General features: G+C 31.3%; 1 protein-coding gene across 9 annotated transcripts in view; it reads right to left on the reverse strand.

The window, feature by feature from the left end:
• Window positions 1-454: 454 nt before the first annotated feature.
• Zasp66 (PDZ_signaling and DUF4749 domain-containing protein Zasp66) overlaps window positions 455-17,540 on the reverse strand; it is a 57,642-nt gene continuing 40,556 nt past the window's right edge. The window contains exons 1-8 of one of the 9 annotated variants that reach the window (XM_088236693.1): window positions 16,032-16,225; window positions 10,057-10,200; window positions 7,961-8,011; window positions 5,434-5,522; window positions 5,162-5,200; window positions 4,255-4,405; window positions 2,460-2,501; window positions 455-1,242 (exon numbers count right to left, since the gene is read on the reverse strand). In XM_088236693.1, coding sequence (XP_088092819.1) covers window positions 1,156-1,242; window positions 2,460-2,501; window positions 4,255-4,405; window positions 5,162-5,200; window positions 5,434-5,522; window positions 7,961-8,011; window positions 10,057-10,200; window positions 16,032-16,109 — 681 coding nt within the window. In that variant the 5' untranslated portion in view covers window positions 16,110-16,225 and the 3' untranslated portion in view covers window positions 455-1,155. Of the gene's footprint in view, window positions 1,243-2,459; window positions 2,502-4,254; window positions 4,779-5,161; window positions 5,201-5,433; window positions 5,523-7,960; window positions 8,012-10,056; window positions 10,201-16,031; window positions 16,226-17,540 lie in introns of those variants that run through there. The other 8 variants (XM_088236689.1, XM_088236695.1, XM_088236694.1 and 5 more) reach the window with 8 other exon arrangements.

Here is a 17,540-nt window from a genome sequence, read left to right on the forward strand (position 1 = left end):
TGATGTGTGCTTGTAATATTTTAGTATTGTGATATCAAAGACATACTATTTAATTCTCTTAATATAATGTTTAAATAATCATTCCATCGAAGAATATATCGTGGGTATGTCATTTTGTACACCCATTTAGAAAAGCGGTTTTTCGTTCAACGTTTATATTTTTATTTGAATTTTTTGTGTATTTTCCTATTACAAAAGTGCTTACAATTGTAAAATAGTGTAAATTTTTAACTTTGAAGTTTTATTATTAAATGTTATTATTTTCTGTAGCATAAATAAATGATATATTTTTTTATGCCACAGAAAATCTTTGTCATTTTGCATACCCTTCCTTTTTTATTTTATTTGTGTTTATTATTATATATCCATGTTCTATGGGCTCTTGCCCTGTGATCGTTAATAAACAAATAAATAAAAAGTAACATATCAATGCTTCTTAAAATAAAACGCAAACTCTGTTTTCAGTGTTAATTTATTTCTTGAAATATTCAGTTAGGAGTTTGCATGCCAAGATAAAATATTCATAAGTTTTATGTATTTCTAGAGAATGTTGAGTGAAAAAATAAAGAATTTTAGTCAATTTATTGGAGCTCGTTGGGTTTCAAATACATTTTGTACCCGAAAACAATTTTTTTTGAAATTACATACTTTTAAACATTTTTTTAAAGCTTCATACATTACTTTGATCAATAAATAAACAGCCTCACATCTTTCAAATACATTTTAGTGTATGTTAATCATAGTAATTAATATATTTAGAGTCTTTAAGACTATCTTCCACGATCGACAAATTAAATAAAATCAATAGCTTACTATAAATAAAATTAAATATAAGCTTTGATTTTAAAAAAAAATCAAATAAAATTTTAGTGTTTGACTAGATATTACACTCTGTTCAAAAATCTAAAAATTAAACATTGCTAAAAATAATACAAATAACAAAAATAGCTTTTAAATATATGTTTATGTTAAGTGTTTTTTAAAAATAATATTTTCAATAATATTGTGGGCAATCAAGTAGAATACCTACATTTTCATAAGGTGATTAATTCTTATGGTTTTAAGAGACATAATAATAACGAATGATTTATTTTAATGTCTTACAAATATTTTTAAGACCAAATCATAAAATTAAGTAGACAATGTCGCGAAGGATTAATATTCGGTTTCTCCTAGAACGTGGTACATAAGCCTTTTAAAGGAGTTTGATTGGTGGATAGTTTCGTCATTGAGTGTGCTTACCTGAAAATAAAAATGTTTTTTTTGGATAAATTATTCACTTAAATTATATTGTTTGTAAAACAACTGAGATTTTTCGCAAATGCGCTTATTTGCTACGGTACTATTATGATGTAAATAACAAATGAAAAATAAAAAGGATTTATATCGACATATATTACAACAGAGATGGAGAACATTTTTGAGAAGGGAATATGGAACTCTAGAAATTAACAGGTCTTATGACCTGCAATGCTGGTTTAACTATTGTTTTATTTAGTCTATATGTTAACATAAATAATTTTCAATACATCAATCTGTTGAGTTTATTTACGTGAATATTCAAGATTAAAAATAATTTAAAAACATTGTTTTCTAAATTAAAAAGTAAGCACCAATCAATTAAGTGGTTTGTTTTTTTTAATACTAAAGATTTTTTATGTTTTAAAATAGTAAAAAATTGCTCCGTTAAATTCTTACAAAATATTAGAGATTTTAACGCAAAATCACAAAAGTACAAAATCTACGTAGGTGGGTATTTGTTTAGAAATTCCATAAAATAACAAAGCATGCATGCACAGGTGTTAAATACAAAGTTACAATTAAAAAGTATATTTTCATTTTGAAATATTGTACCAAATGAACGTATTTGTTACTGTTTGAAGATCGCAAATTTCATACGAAAGTCGAAGAGACATAACAACATACCTACATATATGGTTTCACAAAATTTAATTCTAAATTGGCATTATATTTTCGGCAATCATTTTTTATTCAGTTATACTCAGTACAATTTGTTAGTCGTACTTGTTTAAATTACTCTATCAATCAAATGTGAAACTGTTTCTCAATGTACGTATGTAAATTAACAATAATAACAGTTGGAAGCATAAATGCGTTGAATTTTTCGCGCTAACCGAAATGTATTTTTTTATTTACATCTGTGCTTGGTGATTTAGTTTTTGTTTTTTTTTACACGATTCAATTTATTTTTGTGAAACTGTTTTAGGTGTTTCGGAAGGGTAACTGTTTAAAAACAGCAGTAAAAAAATTTTACCACCTCTAGTTAAGACTTTTTTGCTTTCAAATTTATACAAAAATTGCGATGCGTCTTATTGACCGAAACATTTTTTTTCTAAAAAGAGATAGTTCAATGCGTTCTATTGTCCGCAAAATACGGTATATTCAAAACATTTCTTTTAGCAGAATAAATATTTTTTAAAAAATTAAGAAATACTTACAAAGGTGATGCCTTTTGACTTTTGTTGCTGGTTTGCTGGGTGCTTGAAATAAAATTACATATTTATTTAAAATAAATCAATGTCGAGTCCGGTCAAGGTGGAATTAAATTTAAGAAATATATCGCATTTAAAAAGTAAGCTAATAATTTAATGTTATTACATTTTTTTTTTTAATATACATTGATAAATAGATAGTAATAAATAAAAAAAATTGTAAAAATATATTAAAACACTACTTTTATGCAAAATTACTATATTTTAATTGACATCATAATTATGAGCAATTTATAATGCTGTTGGTACTCCAATCGCAGCGTATCAGTACTTCTTCAATACTACATACATATGTACAATGTACACACTACTTGAAAATGTTATAAATTAATGGTAACATTATGAAATACGATTAACTATTTAATGGTGAAAAAACTAACATTCTGTTATTGACCGGAAATTCAGATTTTAAATGCAATGTAATTTATAACTTTTAATTTTACCTATAATTTTTTAATATTCCATGTAGGTACCTCCGAAAATATAAAATGACCATTTAGGTGTTTTGTTAAATTAAATATCATAGGTAAATTTAAAAATAGATTGTAAAAATGTATTCAAATTGTTATAAAAAAACATTCAAAAAATATGGTGACTAGTATAACATTATTATTATAGCGTAGGTACTAGATATTTACACGAGATGCATATCTAGAATCTACGAGACTACTAGTCAAAGTAAAAAATGATATGTGCTTGATATGAGAACAAAAATAAACCCTTTCATGCTATGTTCTCAAAGAATTCTTTGTCGACGAAACGATAAAAACAATTGTGTGCAGACATTGTAGACAAACATAATAATATATTATTCTGTGAGTCTACTCACAACTGTTTTATTGTTTCATATTGTATTAATAAACTGTTATTTAATACACAAACGGATTAATGTATAATTCAAATAATAATACTTGTTACCGTTTTTACAAATAAGACATATTTACATAAATGGTTTGTGGTGAATGTTTACACAGAATACAAAAATAAAACGTTAAATTAGTTGTAACAGAGAGATAAATATTTTTGATAAGAGAGTCTGGCCATTTACAGAGCTTTTCACAGTCGCAACAAATTTAGGTCGTTATATATAAAATCAACAGTCATAAATACACATCTCCATATTTTCCTTTTCTTGGTCGTTTACTTAAAAAATACAGCAAAAGAAAAAAACAAGTTTCCGTATTTACAAATTCACAAACAAATCAATAATAATGTGATTAAGAATCAGACACGAATAAACATGTTATTGATTGAAACGGCATTAACTTGTGGAATGACATAATTAAAATATAAAATGAATAATGAAACCTGTAGATGGAAGGTACTGAGTCTTCCGAAACTATTAGGGATTCAAAATAAACTTGAGTGGTCTAAAATCAACGTTTTTTATTAATTATATATTTTTGAAGAAACATGTATAAAAGAGATATTCACTGTTATCAGATGAAAAATCATTCAAAGTTCTATCAAGCATTCGATGATAGTTATCTTCGTCCGCAATTTTGGTGTGGAATAGACAAAAACTGCCAAAACTCAGCATCGGCTGGTAGTAAAATAAGTAATATCGTAATGATAATGTGTCCTTGCGATGATTTATTGAAAGCTCGAAATTAATTTTGTATACCTATCGGAGGTGTAACATTTTACAAATCATTGAATTGAAAATTGCGTCACCGTGAGTTTTAATTGGGTTTTGTCCCGGAATCGAGCGTATAATGGGTAAAATGCGAATTCCGCTCACCTTAATGGGCCCCGTCCTGGAGGCGACGGGAGAGAAGACTTTGGTCTGGGCAGGTACGGTCACCTCTTGTACCACGTCTCCGAGATTGTCCTCTTGGAGGGCCCTGTATGTCTCCGACTTGGCGGGGTCATATAGAACCGTTTTCTTGTAGCTATGGGGTAGTGTCACAGAGGTATAATGTAGGGGGCTCATCTCCACAAAAAGAAAGGTTAGTACGGTTATAGTGTGTATAAGCGCGACAGTAAAATGACGTAGGTATTCCACATACAGTTGCCGGCGATGCGGAGAGAGAGTAGAGTAGTCAGTTCGATAAACAACGTGCATGTTGCGGGCGGCGATAGCGGGTCGTCAATGCGAAAGGATGGACGCGGGGTGATCACACGGACAAACACGTTTCGTAAGTTCGTTGGTTAGTTTTGTATTAAATGGACAAAAGTACGATTTGAATTTAGTTGGATTTATGGGGATTGTTATTGTGGAGTATTTGTTGTTTTTGTTTGATGAATGATAAATCAATGAAAATACTAAAATTAATTATGTAGAATATGATCTGTGCGGATTAATAGTAAAATATATCAACTTACTTTCTAAAATAATGACATTAGTTAAAATTAAAACGATTATAGATTTCGTTTTGCTTATAGCGCTTCGCGATATTATGATAAGCGAAGAAAATGTAATGTTTGAGCTAAGCGAAGAGTTTTTGTACCGCGTAAAACGTACAAAAACTATACTAGAACACATTAATGCCTTCTAATGAAGGTCAAATCCAAAAACTTTATTAAACACATTTAGATGATTGTCAATGTAAGTCCAAAAATACTTTGAAAAGAATATGATTATTTGATAAGCATTAGAGCGAGTATGTTCTTTTTGCTCCTACTAATAGTGATACGAGTACACTTGCCTCTTAGACTTTACAGGTCTTCCTAGAGAACCATTTGTTCTGGTTAAAAATAAAATTACATTATTTAGTATCACAGAAAAACAAGAGAGTAAATCATTTCTTACAAACGAATAAAAAAGTCATAAAAAAGACCACCAAGGCACATGTAGCGCTTAGTGATGTTCAAATAAAATAATCAGTAGGTACATGTTTCGATAACTAGAAGTTTTTTCTTCTTCAATAACATGTTCATTTCTTATCCATTTACTACTTTAAATACGACCTTTACTTACGGCACTGTATTCGTGTCCCTTTTGATTGTGTCAGCTATGTTTGCGTCTGAGTACAGTCCGATCGGCGAATTGAATTGTTTGTGTGCGTACTGAAATAGAAACAAGTTAATATTATAGCATTTTTTTTTTCAAAGCGTGAAATACCCGTATATTCAAATTACTATCGCGTCAATTAAGGTTAACAAATTACAACAGGGATGGAAAATACCTTAAATAAGGGAATATGGAAATCTAGGCATTTAAACGGCCAATGACCTGTCATCGGCTGGTTTAAGTGGCCACTTTACACACTGTGTAACATTCACCATTTTGCCTTATGTTTGAACATCCATATTTCTTCCGTTCTTCCATTTGTTTGTTTTAGTGAAGTTAAAGAGATGAAACCTTTATTGTTGTGAAGAGATTCATCTGACTGAATTATTTCACATACTAGGCAACGCCTGAAAACAATTTTTAAATTTTTAAACTTCTTCTTGGACTAGTTGGTTTCATTTCAATATTTGAGTTGATTTAAATGCCTAGACTTCCATATTTCTTTATTTAAGGTATTCTCCATCCCCGTTGTAATTTTTTAATCTTAACAACAACATTGTTATTTGTGAACATTTGGACAAACTCAAATATTGTAGATTCAATTTAGGTTGTAAGTCTGATGAAAAATGAGGAAATCATACGATTTTGCCTTTTTAAAACGTCGTTCTTTCAAAATTGCGTAATAAAAAAAAATGCTAATAAACAGAAAAGAATAAAAAAAACATTTATAAAGTATTTTAGGAAAATTTGTTTTATCGATTTTAATATATTTGTTTATCAATTTGTTTAATCGATTTTCAGATAAAGATTAGATAAGATAAGATTTAACAGAAGAGTTATGAAAGAAAAAACTTTAATAAATAAAAAAAGGAACATTTTAAATTAAACAGATTCTATTTGCTTTAAATAGCCGTTTACTCGTGGACAATATTGTATTGTCAATACGAAATTTAGCCGCATTTCACATGTGAGCGCTGAGAATATGAATAAACGACGGCGTTCATTACGAGCGAGTTCACAAAAATACAACAATTTTTTTACCAAGATGTATTGGAATCGTCAAAGAACGAACTAAATAATAAAAATGTTTTTTTCCAGCCTCCGTTTTCGGCAGAAAAAATGTGCGGGAGCGATACGTTCGCGTCGAGAAAATCGCTATTGTCATGAGGTTCGATCCGTGCGTATTCACACGGAAACAATGCGGCCGCTGGCGGCTGCGCGCGGTGGTGGGGGCAACCATTGTTCCGCGGGCTCTTGGCCTCATAGAGTTAGGGATATGTTATTTTTTGTAACACGTATATTTGTATGAATAAATAAATAAAATAAAAAACTGTCCTTCTATACTCTGTTTTTATAAGAGAACCAATATACCCTATACCTACGTTTAATTTAAATTTCAAGAGGCGTAATCTGCCGGTCAAAAAATATTTATTTTACATTTTATTTTATAAAATATTTGTATATTTTTAATCAGAAATATCTTAGAAAATGTTTGTTTTATCTAGTTGTTCATTTATTTAATTTTTCAGTGGTGCGATTTTGAAAATTGGGGTGGTAAAAAGGCACAATCCTATAATTTCGTTTCTTTTTATCAGATTACAGCCTTAAATATCTGAAAGATGTAACTCGAATATTCGCCCACCAAAACACTTGTGTAGACAAAATTAATAGAATCTGATACTCCTTGAAAAACTCCTCTCAAGTGTTTCGTGGAAATACAACAAAGGTAAACAGATTTCAATTATTACGAAAATAATTCAGTTTCCAAGTTTTAGACAGCTGAAAGGTTTGATTTATTAAAAATAATTCATTATTAAAGTACGGTAAATTTTTTATTAATCGAAAATTAGATTTTTTTTTAATGTTAAGTTTTAGTTGTTACATAAATGAATATTTTATTTGAAATATTTTAAAACAGTAAATTATAAACCATTAGAAACAAAATAGTTAAATAACTCTTTATTATTTTTTAGATCATCAGTGAACCTGCAACAGTCATTAAAGTTGTCAAGGATGCAGGGCACACAAACAAATTAAATTGGATATTAAAATGCATGAGTTACTGAGTGACTTAAAGATTAATTCATGATTGAATCGTGTAAATTTAGATTAAGAATATAGTATTTTTCAAACATATTTTTTTGCACCACAGCAGGCCAGCAAACCCAATTACAGTGGTAAATGACGGAACAGAATGAATGTTGATGAATGTAAAAATATCGTCACCGTTATGCGTTATCAAAAACAAAAGAGGTTTCAAAGTAGTGAACTAAAATATGAATACTTTTCTTGTTTAGATACCAACATGTTTTTTTACTTATTTAATTTAGGATTTGTAGTAATAACGCTCCCCATATTTCTGTAATATATTCTGTAAGGAATTGGGTTAGATTAAATTTGAATGACAAGCAATAGTGAATAGTTGATTGAATGAAGCAACAGACACACAGACAGATGATTATAAGCACTCCTTAATAATAAATGTATAAACCACCTTGACAGCGGCTTCTTCTCCTGCTACCCGGTGTAACATGGTGTCGGCTACCTAAATTCCACAAAATCACGAAATCGTTTAAAAGCGTTCATTAAAATCTATCAAGAAAATCAAACTGTAAGTGGGTGTATTAAATTGTGTCATTTAAAAATGTTCGTTTTAATAATAGATGGACTGTTTTTTAGTTCTGTGTAGTTTATGTGTTTACATAGCGGCCGAAACCCACAAAATATGCTTATTTTTCGATAAATAAAAAAGTCTTCATTTAAAAAAAATCGAACTCACTCACGCACAATAAATAAAAACACAATCTCGATGGTCAGTCGGGATGAATTATTTGGAAAATATTGATTTTGCAACAATGTGCAGTATGTATACAGGTACATTCGACAAAGTGCAGTGTGTCTATATAGGTATTTTGTAAGATTTTATATATTTTCATGCGAGCAGAATGCAGATAAAATTGATTTTATATGTTGCGTTAATGTAATACTGATTTGGGATTCCAGTCTTTCAGCATGTGATCATTTTTTTGCGTTATTTTAGATCCACTGGAAGTTAATTCAGAAAAAAGAAGAAATGTCCCGGTACGGAAATAAAAATAAAACCGAAAAGTAAGACCCATTTTATTAATTAAGATTCCATTTAAATTTTATTTATTTATTCGGCAGTGATTTCAAAATAGAGTTCGATTACCAGAAAGGGAAAGACGAAATATTAATTTACAAGAATGTGTTTTTACGGTGTAATATTTCATGGACCCCGAACTGGCACCTAAAATGTAAGGCTGATCCTCTCGTCTCCATGTACATGGCAAATGGATGATCGAGACAGGCTAAAATACGGTACGGTACTAATAACGTGTCCCATGAACAATTTTGATAAAGGAATCACATTGATGATTTACGTAATAGCAGGATCATTTTGTTTTGTTTTAATTTTTGAAATTCACTTTGTGAATAAAAATACCCATGTTTGTGGAAATGTGCGGTGTATTTGACAATTATTTTTTGACCCACTTTCCTCTGCGAATCTACATTTTCTACAATGGCCGCGATCGAAACAAAACATCGCTCCCGTTCGACAGATGCCCATACGATGTTATGTATCTAGCGCGCCGCCTGATGCTACATAAATAGTTTACGAATTGTAAAGCTAAAGTAAAATAATCGTAGTGTTTGCGTTAATAAAACTAAAATAAAAGAACATCTTGTTTTATTTACATACTATTTTTTTGTTTGTCAGAAGTCATCAATAATTGCTCTTATTAAAATAACTGGATACTGAAATAGTATCGGTATTATCTATTTTCATTTTCAAATTAAACACGTTTTTGGATTATGACTACTTTCAGTGCTGGTTGACCGCCGCCGCCGCCAAAAGTTTTAAAAGCAGGTCGCCCGTAGTGGTGAAAACTTTGGCTACGCATGGTGCATATCAATGTGCTGTGGCCAAATGTAATGCACGTTACACGTTACATTCTAACGATATTTCCATCTTTAATTAGCAGGTACATAACCTCAACCGAGTGAATAATAATTTCATTACACACACATATAAGTATACATAATATATATATGTATATATATATAACAAATATTTTTTTTAAAGAAAAAAAAAATATTAACGTTCTTATGATTTACACTAATATTCAAATTTCCGGGGCATTTTCAAAGCGTAGTAAATAATTCACTATTCGAAAATGGGAACCGAGTTGCGGTAGAGTGGAGTTCAAACCACGAACCTCGAGCCTCTGATTTGTGAGTCCGCGACCCTAGCCGCGGGACCGCAACCCGGCTCAATCTAAATTATTGTTAATCGATTGATGTCTTCATTTATAATGTACGTATAAATACAAAAATATTTTTTAGTGCACTAATTAAAATACAAATCACATAAGTTATTTACTTTGTTATCAATACAAAATTCGTAACACAGATTTTTGTGTGTAAACGTATTTTGTTTTCTTAATCAACATAAATTAATAATCCTCGAAGAATCCGTCTAAATAAGCACGTCGTTAAGCGAGAGGTGGGTGTATGAAAAGGTCACGTAGTATGAGAGTATATTTTTTGTCGAGAGGGAACATTACTCACCCTTTGCTTCATGAGCACATCATGATCGTGATGGGGAGCAGCGCGCATTGCAGGGTTGGGATGGTGCCGCAGGTAGCTCTCCGTGGGTCCATTCTCCTTCTTCACCTTGGCTCCTGGCAACACCAGGGGAGTTGTCCTGTATGGCTAGGGCGTCAGAAAACAAAACAGTGTTTTCATTTCATACAGAATATGTACAGTGAAGGCAATTGGTAAAATAAACTAAAGTATGGAACAAAATGCCGAACACTCTTCTAGTGGAACGGAAGGCCTGTTGACTACTGCCAACAGGCCGGCTTCTCCTGAAGAGTTTCAAGTGGTTTCCTCTCCACATGAACAAATGCTGAAAAGCTCTTAATTGGCCCACTCTAGTATACCTTTCTGATCCCAACAGTTTAGATAAATTTAAAGAATGTTATTGCAGAAAAATCCTCTTTTGAAATATTAACCTTGTATATTATAAGCAAGGTAAAAAAGAATGCAACTCTTATGAAAAAAAAATTATTAAAAAATAAATATCACGTTTGAGCCACTCACATAAATACCTCGTTTAGATTGTGGACATGTCTATAAAAACCGACTGATATCCAAAGATTAGAGGAATCTGTATGCTAACATTCTTTTGTCTGAAAAACATCACTACGTGGAACTGAACTAAACTAATCGACTAATTAATACATAGACGCGCCCTACACAATAAAATATTTGTAAAAGTCGTTACACGAAAACGTTCCCATAGTTACTGAGTTTGTTTATTTATGAGGAAGCTAGTTTGAATCTTATTTACCCTCTAAGGAGTAATTAAATTGTGGATTTTTATTTTTTGCATGAGATTGCTCGTTAGTTCATATATGGTCACACCCATTTTATCAATTTATTCAATCAAATATAACAATTCAGTTACGTTGGATTGAACGTATTTCAGTTCTTTAGGTAAAAACCTGTTTCAAGCTGAAATGTATTAACAATATTTTGAGTTTGATTTGACGTTGATTTGACGTTTAATCATCAGTGTGGCCATATATGAAGCAAAGTGTAAGCGCAGGTACAAAATAAAAATCCCCAATTGCTTTTTCCTCTACACCGCGATAAGATTCACAATTTTACCTCTGGGGTGCATTCAACGAGCATTGAAGGATACCTATTTTTGCTGTATAAAAATGCTTATATTTTAATGTTTATAATCAACATTCATATTTGGTGGATCCCAATCCGATTAATTCCTTAAATTCCTTGTAATTTCAACCCATTTACTTATTTTCAGTGGATTTTTGGGAACGTAAAAATAATGTTAATTCACACTTATTATATTTTAAAAATTTATTCCCCTGCATGAAAGAAAATCTTAGCAATTAGGAACTTCAGGCCTCGGGAAATTGCACACAATAAATGTTTTTTTGCGCGCGGTAAAAATTGGAGCATTAAATTTTACGGTAAAGTTTCCTGAAAACGTACATGAAAAATTATAAAAATATATTTTAATAAAAACGAACAACTTTGAACGACGTCACTTGTCTATTATGAATCAATCAATGAAAAGAGAGTTTTGGAAGATTTTCGGTTTGCTTGCGTGGAAGAGAACCTTTAACGTCCCCACGCGGATTTATTTCAGAAACACAAAACTTTAAAAAATCATTGCGCTGATAAAGCGATATAGAAAAATAAGCTAAGTTTAATAGTCTGTTAACAAATAAAAATAAAAATAAAACCACTGAACTTCCTCATTGCGCCGCTAGGCGTAGTTTTGACGTCTCATAATCATTCCCTTTCCGCACCTAATGGCGCATAGGACAGCGTATCTCGATACTTTTTGTTACATGAAGGTAAAATGATCAGTCTTACGCTTGACGTTAACAAAAAAAAAATGAATATTTATTATTTTAAGCTTTTTTAATAACTGGTGTACAAATAAATACCAATAAAAAGTTAAGCTTTTTTTTTCGCAATCTTTATCCGAAGGGTTTTTTCACGCTTTCATGACACAAGCAAGAAGTTTGGTTTCGATTCTAATCGTCACACCTGGCTGTCGGTCGAGGAACGACTAAACACCCGTTGGGCATCAATGAGCGTTTGAGCATATGTTAAGTGACATTATTTTTCAGGGCTCAAGGCGCGTTTGTGAATTAACACTTTGTATCCCGGAGCCGTATAAACACGTGATTATATAACCATATGTTGTGTCCCGGTCCCGTATTTTCACGTGGTTTACCAGCTGTCTAAAAAAGTGCAATTTATTGATATCTACTGACTTTTATTAGTATTTTTTTGCTGCTGGTAAACAATGTGAAAACATGAGACCGGGACACAACGCATGGTTATTATAATCACGTGTTTACACGGCTCCAGGATACAAAGCATAAAAAAAGGGGTGAGATCCTGTATATGTGCAAACATTGCAATGCGCAATGTGGCTCTCCCTAAAGGCCAATGTTGGCAAAACTGTCATAATTTTTTTTATATTTAATTATTTCAAATAAGTATGAAAAGTTTGAATTGATTTAACTTAGTATTTTCATAATTATGACACTTTTAAGAAACCCTTCACAAATTATGAAATTTCACAAAAATGGGCCGGGCACAGAGTAAATTCTATGTGTATTTGGTCGGTACTCAAAATGTTAATTGGTCGATGGCTAAACTGAATACAAAGGGCAAATACCATCAATTCTAAATATAGGCCTTTGATAATTGATTTATTCCTAGTATTTTTGAAAACCAATAAAAAAAATGACGTGATACTGTAAATAAATGTAAAACATAAATACAGAAAAATCATAGCAATGTGTAACGTGATTCATTTGCCTCGAATTAATAAATTCTTGTATCTATTTACTTGATTATAATGAGACATCTATTTCAATGGTTTCTAAATATAACCATACGTTGCCGCAAATAGGAAGTTAGACTGTAGAGTGTCAAGCTTGTGTAGGTGCACGTAGAGGGTACTTATAATATAATAGGTTAGGATATATTTTACGCCTATAATATTAGATTATACAGTGTAATATTATGGTGTCTAGGTCAGAGATATTAAAGGTGTCTAGGTAATGTGGTCGTTTAATAATAAATATTATGTCAACCAAACACTGACATTCGAAATATTGAAAATATGCCAAAACAATATTTTGTGAAATAATGCTTATTCTGAGGTGGTAACGCCGTGTTGTCAAAAAAACAAAAATACAGGCGAATTGACGTACAGCATTGGATCCATTTGATTTGTTATTTAAATTTTGTGAATATAAAAATGGTGATTGTCGGCCTCGTGGTGTAAAGGTCAGCGCATTTTCCTACCATGCAAGAGGTCTCGGGTTCGATTCCCGACATGGTTGACATGAAATATTATTTAAAGGTTTTTTTTTAAATATAATATTTCATAGTCCCTAGACTGGTACCTGAAGCGTAAGACTGATCACCTTACCTTCATGTAACGAAAATGATCAAGGTACGCTGCGATTAGTGTGAAAATGCAGTGGCATATGCACCATTAGGTGCGGAAAAGGAATGATTATGAGATAGCTATTGTTTTATATTTTGTCGGCCCCGACAAGCATTTGTGTCCGAATGTAAGAAAAATTTGTTAAATATTTTAACTATATTAATTAATAATATTTTTTTATGGTTTTTATAGACATTCTGTGCTAATAATTTTAATGTACTATTACTTCACTAATATAATGAGTGGTCCAATGGTTTTTTTATTTGTTAATATACTATTATACTAAGGCATTTAAACATTTAAAAAATGTATATTGTATTATCAGTCCTATGATTTTTAAAAGTTTTGTATTTCTAAAATAACTTCGCGTGTGACGTCTAAGGTTCTTTTCCGCTTATTCTCGATCAGTTTTGCCCATTGGTTCATAGATGGAAAGCAAACTGGAAATCTTCCATAACTCTCTTATCATTGTTTGATTCATATGGATTGTTCAAAGTAGTTCATTTTTATTCAAATATTTTTTAATATTTTTATCGTACATTTTCAGGAAACTTTGTTGTACTATTGAATGTTTCAATTTTTAACGAGTAAGATAACATTTATTGAATCCAATTTCCCGTAGCGCTGAAGTTCCTAATTCAAGATAAATCTTAACAAAATCAAATGTAAGCTGTGCAGGTTGTGGTAATCCAGGAGTTTAAAAAATATATAAATATTTGATTATTGGTTAACAAACACAGAAAAACTGTATGACAATGAATTTATACAAGTAATGTACTATTTAATTTTTCTACGTGTGTATTATTTGAAAGCTAGATTAATTATAAATGTAAACAGCAAAATAATTTAAGTTTTTTTACCAGTTTTCATTACGGACGAGATTATTTAAATTTTAGTTTTTCAATATCATATGTATAATAGTTACAAATTTTAATCGAGAATTTACAATTACCACAAAACATGTTGCAAATTAAATTGTCATACTACATATAATTTTTAATTGATAAATGGTTCTATTTAATAACAATCTATAAATAACAAATTACAACAGGGATGGAGAATACCTTAACGTAGGGATATGGAAGTCTAGCCATTTACAGGGCTTATGACTGTCATTGGCTGGTTTAAGTGGCCACTTTACACACTATGTAACATTCACCATTTTGCCTTTGATTGAACATCCATATTTCTTAAATCCTATGTTCAAACATAGGCAAAATGATGAATGTTACACAGTGTGTAAAGTGGCCACTTAAACCACCCAATGACAGGTCATAAGGCCTGTAAATGCCTGGACTTTCGTATTCCCTACTTTAAGGTATTCTCCATCCCTGTTGTAATTTGTTCATCTGAATGACTCCCGAGAGGGTGAAATCCAGTCTTTTGTCTACACACATTTGGACAAACTCAAATATTGTAACAATCGATAATATTTTTAAGTGCAGAAACATATTATGCAAATCACTGAATATATCATTTTAATTGTTACTAATTAACACGAAGATAGGAAAAAATTCAATAACAGATGCCCGAAAAACACTAGTATAAATGATGCGTGAGGAATAATACGTCACCTTGCAAATATAAACAGGAGAATCCTAGTTTCATATAAGGGTGTAATATAAGCGATGCTATTATTTAATTGCAACAGAAAATAAAAGCACGTAAAGTTAAATGCTTAATGCGTTATATTAGAAGTTACGCATACGGAATACTTCCAAAAGTAGTTTTCCAGAAGCTTTGATGCTAAAACAATGTTACGACCTGCCGACAGGCGTCATTCTTGCGTAACTTGTCGTATGCCATTACTTTCTTTGTAACGATTCTTTATTTCGAGATAATCCTAATATTAACATTATTTTTTATGAAACATCACAGCTGTTTCGAGTACAATGAAGTTCATTATCTACTATGAGCTTATTATAATTAAGAAAATGTTTGTATTCAAATCAGGGTTACTCTTTACGTCATCGTTCTATTTTCGTAAAATGTAAAAATAAACGTGAACGACGTAGGTACGTCAGTTAAAACCTGTACACTTTATGATACATAATGGATACATATTTAACTTTTATGTAATAGAACAGACACCGGAACGAAAAAATATATATTTTACTCAAAATGACAAATAATCTTAATTAAACACATTCTCAGTAAACGTAGTTTACAAATTCATTAAACCTATTATGTTTCAACTAATTATTGTTTTGAGTGAATGTGAAAATGTGTTCACACATGAAATAATTTATTCTAGAATAATACTGCGCTTTTGTTGCGAGAATACAAAATTACCTACCTACATTGAGTCAAAAAATTAGTAATAAATAATAATTTCTGATTTCGTTGTTCGTAAATACTTGTTTGATTATATCCACGTCACTTACATTCTAAATTAGCGATCTTGGAATTTGAAAACACAAGCAACGTATTACTTGTCATTTGGTAATATACGTATTGAGAATATTTTGATGAAATTAGAAATTAGTGTTAAGTAAAGCGTGGATTATCGCCGAATGTCGACTGCGGTTTGACAACGAACCCAGAGACCAGCGGACTCCTCTTCCTTAGGGTCATGCTGCATGATGGAGGTATAGGTGTTTTCCCTTACGACGAACATTTTCACTGGTTATTTACAACCCTTAACTTTCTGCCAGAGGGACAGGTCACTCGGTACAGACTACACTGGCGATAGCTATAGGAGACCGCTCAAGACTGACTGCCCCGCGGGATGTGGGAGATGCCAAAATTATTTCATACGATCATTAATGCTTTAACGCAGTTTTTATTTTGAATTTAAGATATTAAAGCTCCTCTATTAGTAGAAAACTTGAAGTTAGCTGAGAAATAAAGGCTATTAGATGTGGAGGGACAGTTTCGGAAATCCTTGGCTATAATATTACTTCAATACTAAAGATACGCGATTGTAATCAAAACATCTTGTTACAATGCAGATTGAATGAGAATTGGAAAAAGGATGGGATTTTATTTCTCCATTCGTGAAAATACGATACACCTACTCGATCTACAACCGACTAGGTACAGTTATTATTTTCATCATCATTCCCTTTCTGCACCTAATGGTGCATAGGGCACTGGATTGGTACACCAATTACAGCGTATCTTGATTATTTTGTTAAATGAAGGTAAATTGATTAGTCTTACGCTCCAGGTACCAGTCCAGGGACTATAAAATATTCTCGTGTAAAAATATTTATTTATTTATTTGACACTTTATATACATATACAATATATATACATATAAGGGCGGGCATATTGCCTTAAGGCAATTTCTTCCTACCTACCCAAACCGTTCAGTTTGAGAAAATTATAAATACATGGACATATTGAATCTAATAATTTTATACAAACATTAAAAGCAAAGATTAACAAAAATAAACATATCTAAAAAAATTAAATAACATTATACTATGAAGAGAAGAGAGGGAAAAATACTCTTTACAATAAATATTGCAAGTCTATCATGGCGAGGATCGAACCCGAGACCTCTTCAACGGTAGGCAAACGCGCTGACCATTACACCACGAAATGATTTTACGCACTACAGATATTTACTATTGACGTGCCCATATTGTTTTGTTTTTTCGATAAATTGTTCATTATGGGAACTACGACGATGCAAAAACCCGTAAAGCGCTCAGTTTTATCGGTCGTCTTCGGACGTGCGGTTTTCAAATACTGTGACCGAATAGATTCTGACCCAGAAAATTTCATTTTGATACTCGTTAAAAAAAAACAATTCAAATCTGTTCAGTTTTTGGGGTGCGGAAAACGGGACAACGAAACGTCTATTTTGTCGATTTTAGTTAGGCATAATCAGTCCGACGTACATTTGTTCACACACGCATTCGCGAGAGAGTGACATAAAAACAATGTTCAAATACCTATTGCTCAAAATTCTCAGCCCCCGCATAACTTTTTCGAGCAGATGATAAATAAATGCATAGACCTTAAAATAGCCTTCATCTGTGTTGTAATAACAATCAACATCAACTTATATTAAGCGTGTTATCCAGATATTTATTAAAAT

Source organism: Micrasema longulum, unplaced genomic scaffold, assembly GCF_059751315.1.
Source record: "Micrasema longulum isolate JH-2025_06_02 unplaced genomic scaffold, ASM5975131v1 h1tg001594l, whole genome shotgun sequence".
NCBI classification, from domain to species: domain Eukaryota; kingdom Metazoa; phylum Arthropoda; class Insecta; order Trichoptera; family Brachycentridae; genus Micrasema; species Micrasema longulum.